General features: G+C 40.6%; 1 protein-coding gene across 8 annotated transcripts in view; it reads right to left on the minus strand.

Annotated features, from left to right (window-relative positions):
- Nucleotides 1–15069, minus strand: part of ABI2 (abl interactor 2) — a 741358-nt gene that overhangs the window by 296857 nt on the left and 429432 nt on the right. For 6 of the 8 annotated variants that reach the window (XM_085648938.1, XM_085648937.1, XM_085648939.1 and 3 more), the window contains one exon: nt 2554–2703. The exons of the other annotated variants lie outside the window; for them this stretch is intronic. In XM_085648938.1, the coding sequence (XP_085505064.1) occupies nt 2554–2703 (150 nt within the window). The remainder of the gene's footprint in view (nt 1–2553; nt 2704–15069) is intronic. 8 annotated transcript variants of the gene reach the window in all.

Here is a 15069-nt window from a genome sequence, read left to right on the forward strand (position 1 = left end):
GTACAACTGTTTTTTTAACACAACTTTATTTGCATTTTGAACCATTACAATGTATTTCAATGTTATAGACAGGGTATCAATTACAGGTGCAGAGCATATTACACAATAGTTTGACTTTGGATGAATTGAACAGTTTTGTGTCAGTGCATAAAGAGTAAATCTCATAATCCGTTGCTTATGTCCGTAACTACCAGGATTGGAGTAGACATGAGAGAGGACAACCGTGACATATGCGGACAGGGAAATGGAGGGCAACCATGACAAAGAATGGGCTCAACATACTATTAAGTAGTTTCTGACCTAAGGGTCACTGATGGTATATGGATGGCATCAACGGCAACATTCTGGCACTGGCACGCTGTATGTAAATTTTGGCAATGGGGCACCCATGACAGAATGCTGGCTCTGGCACAATAGAGGTCATTACTGACCTAGGTTTGGGGGGCGGGGTTTGCTTACTGGAATTCAGAGCAAGGATTACCAGCCGCAACTGATCATAATAAAGAATTTATTTAACTACTTGATAATAGTATTACGTAGGAGCATGTGAATATGGCAGACTGGCAATGCTCACTAGAGTCCATTTGGATAGCTTTATATAAGTGATTTATGAACACCCACTCTAAATTCCCCGATCACAGCTTGAAAGTAGACCACACTTTCCAATTCAAGGGCAAGGGTTTTAGAAAGCTCCTATGGACTTCGGTACTCATAGCAACCATCTCGATATTTAGGAGGGAAAAACAAACTCTATTCTTTCTCAATCGATCAGCCTCCTGATCCACCATCCAAGTATCCCTTGAGGCATATCATTTGAACTGAGGTAGCACCATATCCTATTCACTCATTCATGAGGGACATACCATCACCTAATAATCAAGAGTATTCAAGTGCTTTAGCAAATACCAGATAGCAAAACCTGCTACACCAAGGTCACACCTAACACATAATATCTAAATAATGGTTTTGTAATTTGTATAGGGAGAGACACTTCTACTTCGAAGAGCCCAAAGAATGGCCAGGAGAGAGCTTTCTGTTGTAGAACGTCAATATGAAAGTTGTTCTCCCAATGTATTTTGCAATCAAACTCTGAGGAATTGTAGTAATGAAAATAATCGGATGAGGTGCTTCCTGAACTGACAATCTTTGAATAGAAAGAATGTAATGCAGGATCTAGCAGGACACAACTGAAAGGAAATCTGTTACAATAAGGAGCTGCTTCCCACATCAATCTGTAGGTTGCTACAAATGGGAATGGAGGTAGGTCTAAACTGCTTTGATTTATCAGCCTGGAAGGAATCCGAAAAACTCAAAAATCCTTGAAACAACTATCCTGAAGACTGACTCTCCAGTTGCTAATAGTACTTTATCTCTTTAGGTGAGATATCTTGATCAAAAATAATTCACAGAAGTTACATCAAACATCACATAAGACTGAACAGTGCATGGTTATAGAAAACAGGAGAGGGTAAGGAAGGCTGTGAGAGAGACAGTACAAGACGAGACAGAAATTACACAGCAATCCTGTGTGTGGGCAGTGATCACTGGTGGGAATAAGGAGCAAGAGCTTCTCAAATTCAAGGAGGTGCTCTGAGTGCCAACTAGTCTCAACCTGAAGGAAAGCCTGTTCCACGTTTGAGAAGGAAAAATATCCTAACCACTTAGATCTGAACACTAGTGTCAGGATTTAGTAGAAGTAAGTGCAAGCAGTTCAAGCATGAAAAGGTGTTGGGTCAGAAACAGAGAAGAATCAATATATATATATAATACTCTAATTACACTCACCAATAGGTGGCTGTAGTTACTAGACTCTGAGAAAGAAAAGGAGAGATGTGCAAATACTTTTTGATAATCTAGATGAGAGCTAAATGAAAACCTAGTAATGTTTGTTTGGAGAGGAAAATAATTAATCATTAGAAGAAACAATCGTCTGAAGACGACTTCATACAAAACCTCACAGGTTTGCATATTAGTAAGAAGACAGGTGGAAGAGCACCAAGGCTGTGCAAGGTGAGGCGCCATGGCTAACAAGTAAGGCTGGGCATGGGTGAGCCTGGCACCACACCATCTTTCTAATCTTTTCTCAAGCTTGTCAAAGCACAACTAGTTGAGAATGTGAAAGAGGTGGAATACGAGTACCAGGCTAAGAAATGTAGATTAATATTTTACCTGGCCATCAATATCAGAATAGGAACCAGTGAAGCACAGCTTTGCCTTCAGCAGTGATAGTCTACGAGTCTCCTGTCAACAAATGTTTTACCACTATAAAATTACACTGGTCAATGTAAATTATGAAAAAATTATAAGTTTATTGTGTAACTTGTTTACCTTGATTCAGTTTTACAAAGACAGACCATGGAGGAAAACAAGTAGTAGCACATTTGACTGAATCAGATATACAAGTCGCTAATCAGTGTAAAATGTGAGGAGATCACGATTAAAGGTTTGACTTTTGATGAACATTTCAGTGTCCAGTCTTCACTAATTGTGTGTGTCTGGACTTGTACAAAACATGGACTGCTTGAGGGAAAGTATGCTACGAACTAACAATACCTGTATGTGCGATTCCTCTGGTTCACAGAGGCTGTTCTAACAGGACTCTGTTGCGGTGCAGGAGCCATGTTACGTGTGGGGCTGGGTACATAGTCATTTGGTACCACTGGAGGTCGGACAGGCTCAAGTGTGCGATAAGGAGAGTGGCGCCTATGAAAAAAAGAAATACAACCCAATTATCAATTTGTTTTTTGATTTTCAACAAAGATTAAAATCGGATTAAAAAAAATACCAGTGTATGTGTTCGAACCAATTACCTGTTGGTGACAGTTTCTTAAACGGACAGCCTCCTTCAAATTCCCAACCTGGCGGTAAAAACTACCAAAATGTGGCTAACCCTTAAATTGATTTTTCAGTTCTAACGTTTGCAAGAATGGCTAGAACAGAACAGCGTACACATTTTATATACAACACATACACAAATTGCCATATATATATACATACACAAACGTACACAACTGAACATATACACGTTTTACACAACGCATGTATACAATATACATGATAAGGAGGGGTGAGATGAAAATGTTGTAATTGTCTACTAACCTTCAACTAGGAGTCTCCGAAGAATCATTCAGTCTCACCTGGCGAAATATTCCATGACAAGGTAAAAATCTATAGTTAAAAAATGATGCAGATAACCTACTTTGTCGTTCCACAGGCCAGGGGCTAAAGGAGGTCACAACTGGAACCCTGAATGAAGCTTCTATGCACAGTTCTAGAACCAGCAAACATGTTGCATTCTACTTTATTTATCTGTGCAAGGAAAGATCACAGAAGACATCTAGCTTCAAGGCATGAGAGCTAAGGAGTCAATGAGTGCATTGTTTGAAATCACTAGCACGTGATGCAGATAAAGAAAATGTGGTAAAGAAAACCTGCACAAAGTAATGCATGAAAACAGAGCAGTTTAGTCATTTACAATACAATGTGGAACTGTAGTCGCTACTAACTTTAAGGAATTTTCTCTGGACTCTGCCTTGAGCAAATCTCTGACATTCTCCATTGATTCGCAGAAGCTTGTGAATGGCCAAGAATATGATGTGAATGTTCACAAGCTGTCAAGGCTGAACATGCCATGAACGGCTTTCACTTCTTGTTTGAGATCTACTCTCCACGTAAAATTGCATCAGAGTAAATGCATTTATCTTTGCCAAGTTATCTTTTTCCTAACACCTATTAGTAATATATGCAGCCATTGGAATTTGTAAATTTACAAGCACAAATGGCTTTGTAAAGCAGGACCCTTTTTTTTGTTTAAGGTCCAAAGCTATATTTACTCCAATGTGATGAGTTTTAAGATAGATAAGATCCACAGTCTATTGCGCCAATGTTGCTTAGCATTAGAAACGGACCACAGACTCTTTAGTGTTCAGCGGTCTTTGCTCTCACAGTAGGATTGCCTTCTTGGATTTTATGCTCTGTCCCATTCCTTTATTTCTTAGCCTGCACTGCAAATGCTGCTGGGTAATAATGCCGGACCATAGGAAATTGTTTTTTTTCAGATTTGTCTGGAGTCTCACAGTATAATTTACCTTTATTCAATTAATATACATGTTGCTGGATCCTTGACGTCCCATGACTACACTTTGCGCATAAGTCGCTGATTTATCATGACTGCCATCAACTTTGTTTTGTTCTCCACCTCTATATTTGCTCCCAAGCTAGGACTGCTAGGACAGCTCCATTGTATGAATGATGCGGAGCTCTGACAAAACAACTTTATGAGTTCTGCTGGTCTGACAGCAGGATAACTTCCCTGTCACAAGTTTGTAAGATGATCAGGCTGGACACATCATATTAATGAGCTCAAACAGCCCATTAGACTATTAAAACGCATCTCTGTGATTTTGCCTGCTGTTTGAGATCCCTGGGAACAATTTGTATAGATGTTAATGGATATCGTGGCAGCAGATTACCTCCAGCAGTGACTTTATACACCAAGTATAACTTCCACAAAAAGAGTTTCATATTGTGTGCCCTCTAAGATTTCCCAGACATCCTGCCTCTTGGTTGTTGCTTGGTGCCAATAAAAGAGAGTACACTCTATGTATCCTTCAGCTCCGTCTTCATCTACTCCTACAATTACTCCCAGTGAGGGGTTTCTTGCACGTTGTGTCATCCCAGGTCTCCCTTTGAATGGGTCATGCAGGGCTCCGACAGCTAAACTGATCCCTTGTTTAATCTCCAGCTCTGTCTTTTCTCTCATGCTTTCATTATTCACGTGCAAGAAGCAGTGTTATTTGCTCTTGGAGAACCCCATGCCACAAAATTTGAGAATTTAGGTGGGATTTTGAAGCGGAAACTTTACTGTTTATTCTCCAGCTCTGTCTCTTCTATCATGATTTGACTACTCCAAGGTGACAACATTTATGTTGTATTCTTGGTGACATCTCCAGGCCTTACTCTACGTGGGTGTTGCTGGGCTATGGAAGCGGATGCTCCTGTGTGCTCGTTCCAGTGTGAAATGTCTGCTTCCAGAGAACTCAGAGTTCACCTATCTGAATTTCTACTTCAGTCCTACCCTGGAGCTGGGTACCACGAAGACAAAATGTCTGTCTATTGACAGCAACTTAATTAACTTCACACTAAATTCAGACAGACTCAAGGACTAAGTTGACAAATTCTAAATAGCACGCACACTGTTCTTCAAGTGTTTCTCTCTACTACTTTGGGATGATGCACACTCCAGGCAGGACATGAGGAAAGTGTTTCCACTGGGACGGGAGAGACCGGGGCAAGCATGGTACAGTAGGCAGCAGTAAACAATTACTTCAAAGGATGGGAAAGACGCACCATTAAATGTATTCATTCATTAATTTTTTAAGAGTACGCAATTAACCAAGGGTGTTCTGGCGCTAGCAAACTAATCTATACATCAACTCGCATACTTAATGGTTCCAGGCAAAGCCTATGTAAACAAATACGTTTTTAGAGCCCTGCGAAAGTAAGGTATTTGGCTCTAGGCGTAACTCAGGTGGCTGTTTGTTCCATGCTTAAGCTTAAGCTGTAAACACAGAAATAGCCTGTTCTCCGGTATTTAAGTACCTTGATCAGACAGGCGGCGGTCGAGTGAAGCAGTATGGGAGGAAAGTATTTTTTTAAACTTATCAGATATATACAAAAACTGTGCTACTGCGTAAAGGGCCTTATGAACCCTACAAAGGGCCTTGAACCGACATCTCATAAGAAAAGGCCGCCAGTGTAACAGGCCAAGTAAAGACGAAAGGCTATCAAACTTACTCACCCCAAAAATAAGTTGAGCTACAGCATTCTAAGGTGTAACCTTTTTAGAAGGTAGTCCGGAAGGCCAATATAGAGAGCATTATAATAGTGCAGTCTACTTAAAATGAGGGCTTGCACCAACAACGGACTAGAATGTTGAAGAATAAAAAGGAGGATCTTCTTTAGTTGTTTGATTAGCAGGAAGCACAAACATTAATTTATTAATCTGATACTCAAATGAGAGCTTGCTATCAAGTAGCATGTCCAGATTACAGACATTGGATGCTGCTTCCGGACATTCTCCTAACAACTGGGGGCAGCACATAGAGGACCAGAACAAGGATTACCAAAATCTCTATTTATTCTGAATTTAGCCGGAGTGAACTTGCTGGAGCAGAGTTTTCTGTTGGAAAATTCGCTGGTTTTTGAAGCTCTGGCATGTCTATTTGTCATATTAATTTTCTAATTATTAATTAATTAATTATTTGTCTTGTGCAAGTGTGTTTATATTAATCAATCCGTTTGTTCTAATAAGAGAGAGTTACACGTGGGTGCGCATAAATGTGCTGTTTAACAAATAACGTGCGTGTTTTCATGTTTAAACGTTGCTATGTGCTGTTTATTTTTGAGCATAAAACGCTTTCCGAATTAATGCTTTTCTATGTTGCAAGTGCTAGATAGATGCATACACATAAGGGTATTAGTGGGGTTAACACTGTTTAATCACTATGCTGTGGTAACGTTGTTTTTTGTTTCTTTTAATTAAGATGGTCTATTGTGGCCTATGGTGGCCTAGTTAAAGATGGCCGATTTTGTAAGCCTGGCCTCGAGTTGAAAATAGAAAACTGTGATGGAAGAGAGCCCTGCTGAATATGGTCCTAAAGTCAGCTGACCACAGTCCTTGCTTGCCTTATGAAATTTTCCGTGAGGACATCAGCAGCCGGGGTAATCTTCGAGTGAAATGGAACGTCCTTGGCAGCCTTGGGAAAACAAAGGAGCCTTAGAGAAAGACTCTGAGCATTGGTCTCATTGCCGAGGAGAAGTAGAACTAACAGATACATTTGAGATTCTTGGTTCCTGTTCCGTAGTCTTTATTTTGTGATTTTTCCTGAGCGGAGATTTTCGAATGTAGCAATGTTACATCCTTTCCTTCTCGCTCTGCTCAGCGGTCCAGCGGACATTACAACTTTTCTTTGTATCTTTCTTTTGTTCGATTCAGTATAAGAATTGTTAGCCTAGAGAGGGTCTTGCCACTTGCCATTTGCCTTTGCCGCGTACCGAATCTACGTTGCTGAGGACTGATGCTGAAGGGACTTCGTCTTGAGAGACTTTACTGAGAGACTTGTCCTGACCCGTTCTGACATTAGCTAGAATAGGTAACTATGAGAAAAATGATTTATGCTGCTTGATTTTCTTTGACTAATTTTAGATAAAAGCAATATAACTTGAACATGGTGTTGGATATTATTTCTTGTCAATTATTGTGTATTATATTTTGATTATTCGTATAGGTTGTATAGATTATGTTTATGGACAGTCTCAATAACCAGGTCTTATCGACCTCGATATAGATGCAGGGTGATTAGGAGTTTTCTTTCCACAGGTTTATTGCTGCTGGTAGAGTATTAGAGCATATGTTAGTGAAATGGGCCCTAGCGTATGATGAATGTATGTGCGTGTAACTGTGAGATTACTCTATCTGTGGTAGTGGGAATATTATACACACCCTGATCTCTATCAATTTCCTGGTAGCAGAGGATGGTTATTGATGATTGTCTTGATCTGATAAGATTGCATGTACATTAGCTTATTGATTGATTGATGTTGGTATATGTACTAATACTATATGTTGGAGTCGTAATGTTGAGTTATATGTAGTGCTTCTGGAACTTGGGAGCTGGTAGCAGTTCCGTAGTAGGGCAGAGGGAAGTATATGCTGCTCTCGGGAAAGACGGAATTGTAAGGAATAACGTGTGACAATTGAAGTTGCGCGTCACATTGTCTGGGTTCGGAATTAGTGACATCGTCGTATGTTACTATTAGATATTTCTGGTATATAAGGAGTGTGTATGTTAGTGAAGGTTATCTGTGAAACTCTGGTCTTAAGTCCCAGGGATCCGTAAGGATTACCGTTAAAGCTTATCGCGGGAGAAGTAATAGGTATTCTCTGAGCTTATTTGAGAAACTGAACAGAGGAAAGCTGTTTAGTTGATGTATGTTATAATTCTGTAGTGGAGCAGATTGTCTGTTCTCGGGAAGCAGGATTCTGTATGTATGTATTATATTTCCTTGTATGAATGTGCGTGAATGTTTGTACATTTTAGTTGATTGTAAGACTCTTTGGACAAGTCCTAGAGGAAACAGTTAATGAATGTATGTTAGAAGGGCAGAGTAGAGGAAGTGCTACTGTGTCAACGAGAGATTTTTTTTTGTGAAATAGATTCTCTTTTACTATTCTGTGGTTAGCGAAGCAGACAATGGAGATGTTTTTATGTTGTAACTAATAGATTTTGTAGAAATTTTGACACGAAGTCTACTGAAAAGATTTTGTAAAGGAGGGGTAGACGAGTGACAGAAGACAGGAGACAAGCGACTGCAGCGACTGTTGACGTCAGAAAGACCGCGCTCTGATTGGATAGTAGATCAGAATAGTGCTCGCGCTAGGATTGGTGCGTTAGTGTGAGCCGCGCAAGGATTGGAAGAGCTATTTAGTGACGTAGACGCTCCAGGATTGGTGCGTTAGTGTGAGTCGCGCTGCTATTGGTTGAAAATTCGTATTGTATATTTATAATACGGAAAGAGTAGAGAGTTTTTGGTAAACGCTAAAATGTATTACCAAGAAGAGAAAAAGAAGAAAACATTTTTTGGTAAAATTAAAAAGTGGTTTAGCAAGGATAAAGATGTTAAAACGAGAGAGGGTGAGTTGTTACCTCCACCGAAAACACCTGCATCCTTCATGGCTGCAAGACATGGGTTTCATACCTGTATATGGTTGGAGAATTGGGTTAGGTATACTAAAGAAGATGGTGTTCTAGCATTTCCAGAACATGGTTCATTTAATCTGGCCGTGTTGAGAAATTTACGGGAAAAGATGTTATGTCTAGACCCGAAACCGAGACCTACACAGTTCGAGGCTTTAGTGGAATGGGAAGAGGAAGTACATGAGAGAGAAAAACAGAGATCTGGAGGGTACTACAGGTACATGTTTGGGAGGAGACATGATCGTGAGACTCATCATGATCGAATGAAAAGGTGGCGAGATGTTAGTATGTCAGAGGGATTATATCCGATGAGAACAGTTGAAGGAGAAGCAGAAAGGGTTCCTGAATCAGAAATGAGAAAATATGGAGTTAATGAGTATGAGGATGAGGTCTTGAATGACATGATTTACAAGAGACCACCTCCATATAGACCAGAACCGGATAAAAGTACACCAGTTGTTTCTGCAATAAGAGATACAGTTTGTGTTAGTGAGACAGAAAATGAGACACCTGAGGTAAGAAGTGATCATTACCTTGATGAGAATGCCAGACAATTAGCCAGAACTACAACAGAGTTGACTGAGAAGATTAGGGAGTTAACGAAGAATCTAGAAGCTGTTACGGTGCCTGTAACAATAGGTCCGGTTATGCCTGTGTTTGACAAACAGAGGACAGGTGAGAATGGATTGGTGATTCCATATGTTGGGAATAATTTGACAAATTCAGTTGGTCCTTCAGGAGATTCAGGCAAAAGAGCAGAAAGAAGTGACCTGAGACAATCAAGATATGACACAAGTAGTGAAATATTAGATGCTAGTGAAGCTAGTTGTTCAGGGATGCCAATTTTAGAACCGCAGAAGAGAGTGGTTCCAGTGAGAAAAACTGCTGAAATAACAGTTGAAGATTTGAATGATTGGATGAAAGTTCTACAGAAAAAGGATAAAGATTCACAAGTAATTGATGTGGCTAGGTTACGTGTAGAACTAGAAGAGCTTGTTACAGGAACAGTTCCAACAGAAATTCTGAAGAGTCACCATGATGGTGAACTAATGTTCATGTGTAGAAACATTACCTGGAGAGCAAGAAATACACATGACAGGCTAAGAGCAATAGCGAATGAGCAGAGCAGGGAGTTGACATTGATAAAGTAAAAGCTTTACAAAAAACTTACAGGATGGATTTTACAGAGAAGGATATTGAGAATTTGAATGCTACTGGTAGAACAGGACAGATTAAGGAAATGGTAGCATTATTGCGAAGATGGGGTGATGTAGAAAAGTGGAAGGATAGGTGGTATAAGAAAAGAGATGAGGCTGAAGATAGAACAACTTATTCAGCATTTCCAGTGAGAGAAAAAGAGAAACCAGTGGATAATTATCCTATGAGAGAAATACCTGGAGGAGGATATGTACATGTTCCATGGACCAGACAGGATATTTTATCATTCACGAATGATTTCCCTCGATTGAGAGAAAAGCCCGTCGAGTGGTATAGGCAGGTAGATAGGTTTGTGAAATTGTCAAAAGTGCTGTGGGTTGACCTGAATAGTCTGTTTGATATAATTGTTCCAGCAGACTTGTGGACTGAGTGTAAAATAGTTGTGAGTTGGCCTACTGAGGAATATCCAAGAGACCCAAGAACAGGGGCACCAGATCCAGAGGTAATGAGAAAGTATGATCAGGTGATGGTATACCTGAAGAGTAAAGTTCCTGCAAAAGAGACAGACTGGGTAAAGATAGATCGAACACAACAGGAAGCGAAAGAATCAGTTCATGCTTTTTACGAAAGGCTGATACTAGCATTTAAACAATTCAGTGGAGATGAACACCTGGGTGACAAAGATTTGAGTCATTTTGTATACAGATTTGTATATGGCCTTAGACCTGAAATTGGTGAGAGAATTCGTGAGCATACAGTGGATTGGCAGAGTAAGAAAGTAGATGAGATTCTGAGACATGCGAAATACTTCAGTGATGAAATTGAAGCAAAACAAAGAAAGCTGAAAGAGAAAGCAATGTGGGCACAAGTGAAAGTTGCAGAAAGACAGGAAGCACAGTTAGTGGAACAGGCGAATAATCCAGGAAATAATGCAGGGAATAGACCTAGATATGCAGGGAAAGGAAAAGGAAGTCTTGAGGAAGCGAAAAAAAAGTTTCCTTGTCACAACTGTGGCCAATTGGGGCATTGGAGATCGGAGTGTCCTAATCCACCATTAGTGAGTAATGAGAATAAATCCTTAAATCAACAGGTGCAGAATGAAGGAAATAATCAACAGCAGCAACAACAGAAAGTTGTGAGACAGCAGAGTCAAGAGCCAAAACCGCCCTTGCCGCAGAATAAAGGGTTACAAAAGTATAATCAGGATTCAGGATTCTACAATGATGAACAGGTAAACAAACCAAGACGTTCAAACAAGGTACAACAGTACTTGTTAAAGAGTGAAGGGAGTGAATCTGAGTGTGATTATTGACGGTGCCGAGGAGAGGAAGAAGAGTGCATACTTGGTGCAACTCTAGAAATAGACCAGGCAGGACCATTTGTGGATGGAAAAATAAATGAGGAGAGTGTTACTTTTTTGGTAGACACGGGTGCGACAAGATCAACTGTCAGGTCAACAGATGTTAGAAATCTTCCTCTCTCGGATGAAGCAATCCAAGTAGTTGGTGTAGCCAATACGCAAATCAGAACACGTCTTACTGAACCTGTAAGAGTACAGATAGGGAAATTTTCAGACATGCACAGATTCATTGTCTGTGACACGAGTCCAGTGAACCTGTTAGGTAGGGACTTGTTGTGCAAGATGAACTGCACAATTTTTTGTACACCGGATGGAATAGCCTTTGAGACACCAGATGAGGATGTTTTGTACCGAGTGACTCTAGAAAATAGAGAAAGTGAGTTAATTGGTGCATTTGCTGTGTTTAATCCGGAGGATTTGCCTCGAGAGCTGAGAGACACAGTGAAAAGGACAGTTTGGGATTTTACTGGAGAGGATGTGGGATTGATGAATAATGTAGATCCAGTGAAAATTGCAGTAAAAGAGGGGATTACATATCCTAACATTCCTCAATACAAAATGACACCAGAAATAATTGAAGGGATAACTCCTATAATTGAGAAAATGATTCAGCAGGGGGTCCTGAGAGAACTACTGAGTAGTCCGTGTAATTCACCGATAATGGGACTGAAAAAGCCTAATGGGAAATTTAGAATCGTACAGGATTTGAGAAAAGTTAATCAAATTGTGGTGGCATGTTGTCCTATCGTGCCAAATCCATCAGTGATCCTGTATCAAATTCCACATGATGCCGAGTGGTATACAGTAATTGATTTGTGTCATGCGTTCTTTTCAATTCCATTACATCATGATAGCCAGCCGATTTTTGCATTTAGGTTTGGCCAGCGTATCTTAGCATGGTGTCGAATCCCACAGGGGTATACGGAGAGTCCTTCGATATTCAATCAGTTATTGAAGAAATCGTTGGAGAGTTTGATCATGCCGGAGAGCTCAGTACTAGTGCAATACATTGATGACCTACTTGTGGCATCAAAGACACGTGAAGCTTGTGAAGTAGATACCATAGCTTTACTGAATCGTCTGGCAGATGGAGGGTTAAAGGTATCTCCAGCCAAATTGCAATTTTGCAAGAAAGAGGTGCATTATCTTGGACACAATATTGAAAAGGGTCTGAGAAAAGTGACGGATGACAGGATCAGAATAATCAGAGAAATGAAAGCTCCAAAAACTCAGAGGGAAGTGAGAATGTTCCTGGGTATGGTGGGTTATTGTCGTCAGTGGATAATTAATTTTTCCTTGATAGCAAAGCCACTGATTAAACTGACAAAAAGTGAGATGACAGATCCATTGGATCTAGATGCAGAACAAATGGCAGCATTTGAAGAGCTCAAAAATAAAATGTGTGAGGCTCCAGCTTTGGGTATGCCTGACTACGAAAAGGAGTTTGAGCTGTACTGCAGTGAGAGAAATGGATGTGCACTTTCAGTGTTAATTCAGAAACATGGATTACTGAGAAGGCCTATTGCGTACTTCTCATCGACACTTGACCCTGTAGCTGTGGGTTTACCAGGTAGTCTGAAATCTGTGGCTGCAACATGCAGGAGTCTGGAACAAAGTGAGGGAATCATAATGGGATATCCTGTAAGGGTATTCGTACCTCACAATGTGGCAATTCTTTTGACAAGAAGCAGAACCCAGTACATGTCACATAGTCGGTTGACTAAATATGAAAAAGTGATTCTGGGAGCATCAAATGTGACTCTTGAGAGATGTGTGAATGTGAATCCAGCGACACTTTTGCCGGATATTGAAAATGTGGGTGTGAAAATGGAAGATGATCATGATTGTTTGGATGTGCTTGAGTACTGTACAAAACCGAGACCAGACATAAGGGATCTTCCCTTGCATGAGAGTGATCATGTGTTGTTTGTGGATGGTTCATGCCTGAGAAATGATGATGGTGTGCTATGTGCAGCATATGCGGTGTGTAAAGTTTCAGAGGTCATGGAAGCATCACCATTGAAAGGAGTGAAGTCTGCGCAAGTTGCTGAATTGATAGCATTGACAAAAGCTTGCGAGATTGGGAAAGATTTGAGGACGACTGTGTTGACTGATAGTCAGTATGGATTTGGAGTTGTGCATGACTTTGGCCAGCTTTGGCTACAAAGAGGTTTCTTGACATCGAGTGGAACTCCAATAAAGAATGCTGAAATGATTGGTAAATTGCTTGAGGCGATACAGCTGCCTAAAGAGTTAGCAGTTGTAAAATGTGCTGCCCATGGACCAGGAGAAGATTTTATCACGGTTGGAAACAGTTACGCCAATGATGTTGCGCAATACTGTGCTAAGACAAATCAGTCCATAAATCGGGACCGAGAGGGGGAAATGTCTTTTCTCTCTGTGATGTTTACTAATGTCTTAGAAACCTGGGATGAAGTGAAACAGTTGCAAGATGAGGCAGGAGAGGAAGAGAAAAAAGATTGGATTAAGGCAGGATGTGCTCCAAGAGAAACAGACCATGTTTGGGTCTACAGAGATGGCAGACCAGTAATGCCTAACTCCATTTTGTCGTCAATGGCAAGAATGTATCATGGCCAGGGACATTTGGGGAGGGATGCGATGGTAAGGTCATTTAAACAGACCTGGTACAATGCAAAGTTCAGGACAATTGCAGAAAGCATCTGTCAAAGATGTTTGGTTTGTCAGCAATTTAACACTGGGAAAAAGACAGTGGTGAGTCTGGGAACAATAGGCAGAGAAGGAGGTCCTTTTACAAGAATGCAGATTGATTTCATTGAGATGCCCCAAGTAAACAGACTGAGGTATGTTCTAGTGGTAATCTGTTTGTTTTCAAGGTGGGTGGAAGCTTACCCGACTAGAAGAAATGATGGAATAACAGTGGCAAAGTTACTGTTAAGAGAGTTGATTCCTAGGTACGGGTTTCCAGTAACAGTTGAGTCTGATAGAGGTGGACACTTTCAAAATGAACTCATGTGTTTGATTTGTGAAGCATTGAAAATACAGCAGAAGCTACATTGTGCATACCGACCAGAGGCTTCTGGTGTGGTTGAGCAGATTAATGGCACAATCAAGAACAGGATTGGAAAAATGTGCTTAGCCACTGGCCAGATGTTTTACCTTTAGTGCTGATGACTATTAGATCTACTCCAGATAGAACTACTGGTTTGAGTCCGCACGAGATAATCATGGGACGTGCAATGCGCCATGCATTTGTGCCTGTCAATAAGTTGGTGACAATAACTGATGACATGATTTTGGATTACTGTAAAGGCCTGGCTGACGCAGTTCATTCTGTGTTTCACCAGGTTGGAGAAGAAGCTACCACACTTGAGAAGAAGCAAGCCCATGATCTGAGTCCAGGAGACTGGGTGAGGATAAAAGTTCACAGAAGAAGAAATTGCTTGGTTCCAAGGTGGGGAAGGCCAAGACAAGTTATTCTGACTACGACGACTGCAGTAAAGTGTGCTGGAGTGAGACACTGGGTACATGCAAGTCATACTCTGAGAGTTCCAAACCCAAAAGAAGGGACTGGTAAAGAGTATTTTGAAGAGTCAGATTCCAGTGATGATGAAAATACAGAATCAGTGGGGAAAGAAGTAGGAAAAGCTTCGAATGAACCACTGCGAGTATCAGAGAAGAGATCAGATTCTGTAAGAGAGCCTGAAGTTTCAAAAAGCAGTGAAGGAAAAAGAAAAGAAAAGAGAAATTTCACAGAGACTACTCCTGAATCAGAAGAGGAGGAGATCGAAGAACCACTTGAGATTATACTTG

Source organism: Triturus cristatus, chromosome 3_2, assembly GCF_964204655.1.
Source record: "Triturus cristatus chromosome 3_2, aTriCri1.1, whole genome shotgun sequence".
In the NCBI taxonomy this organism is placed as follows: Eukaryota; Metazoa; Chordata; class Amphibia; order Caudata; family Salamandridae; genus Triturus; species Triturus cristatus.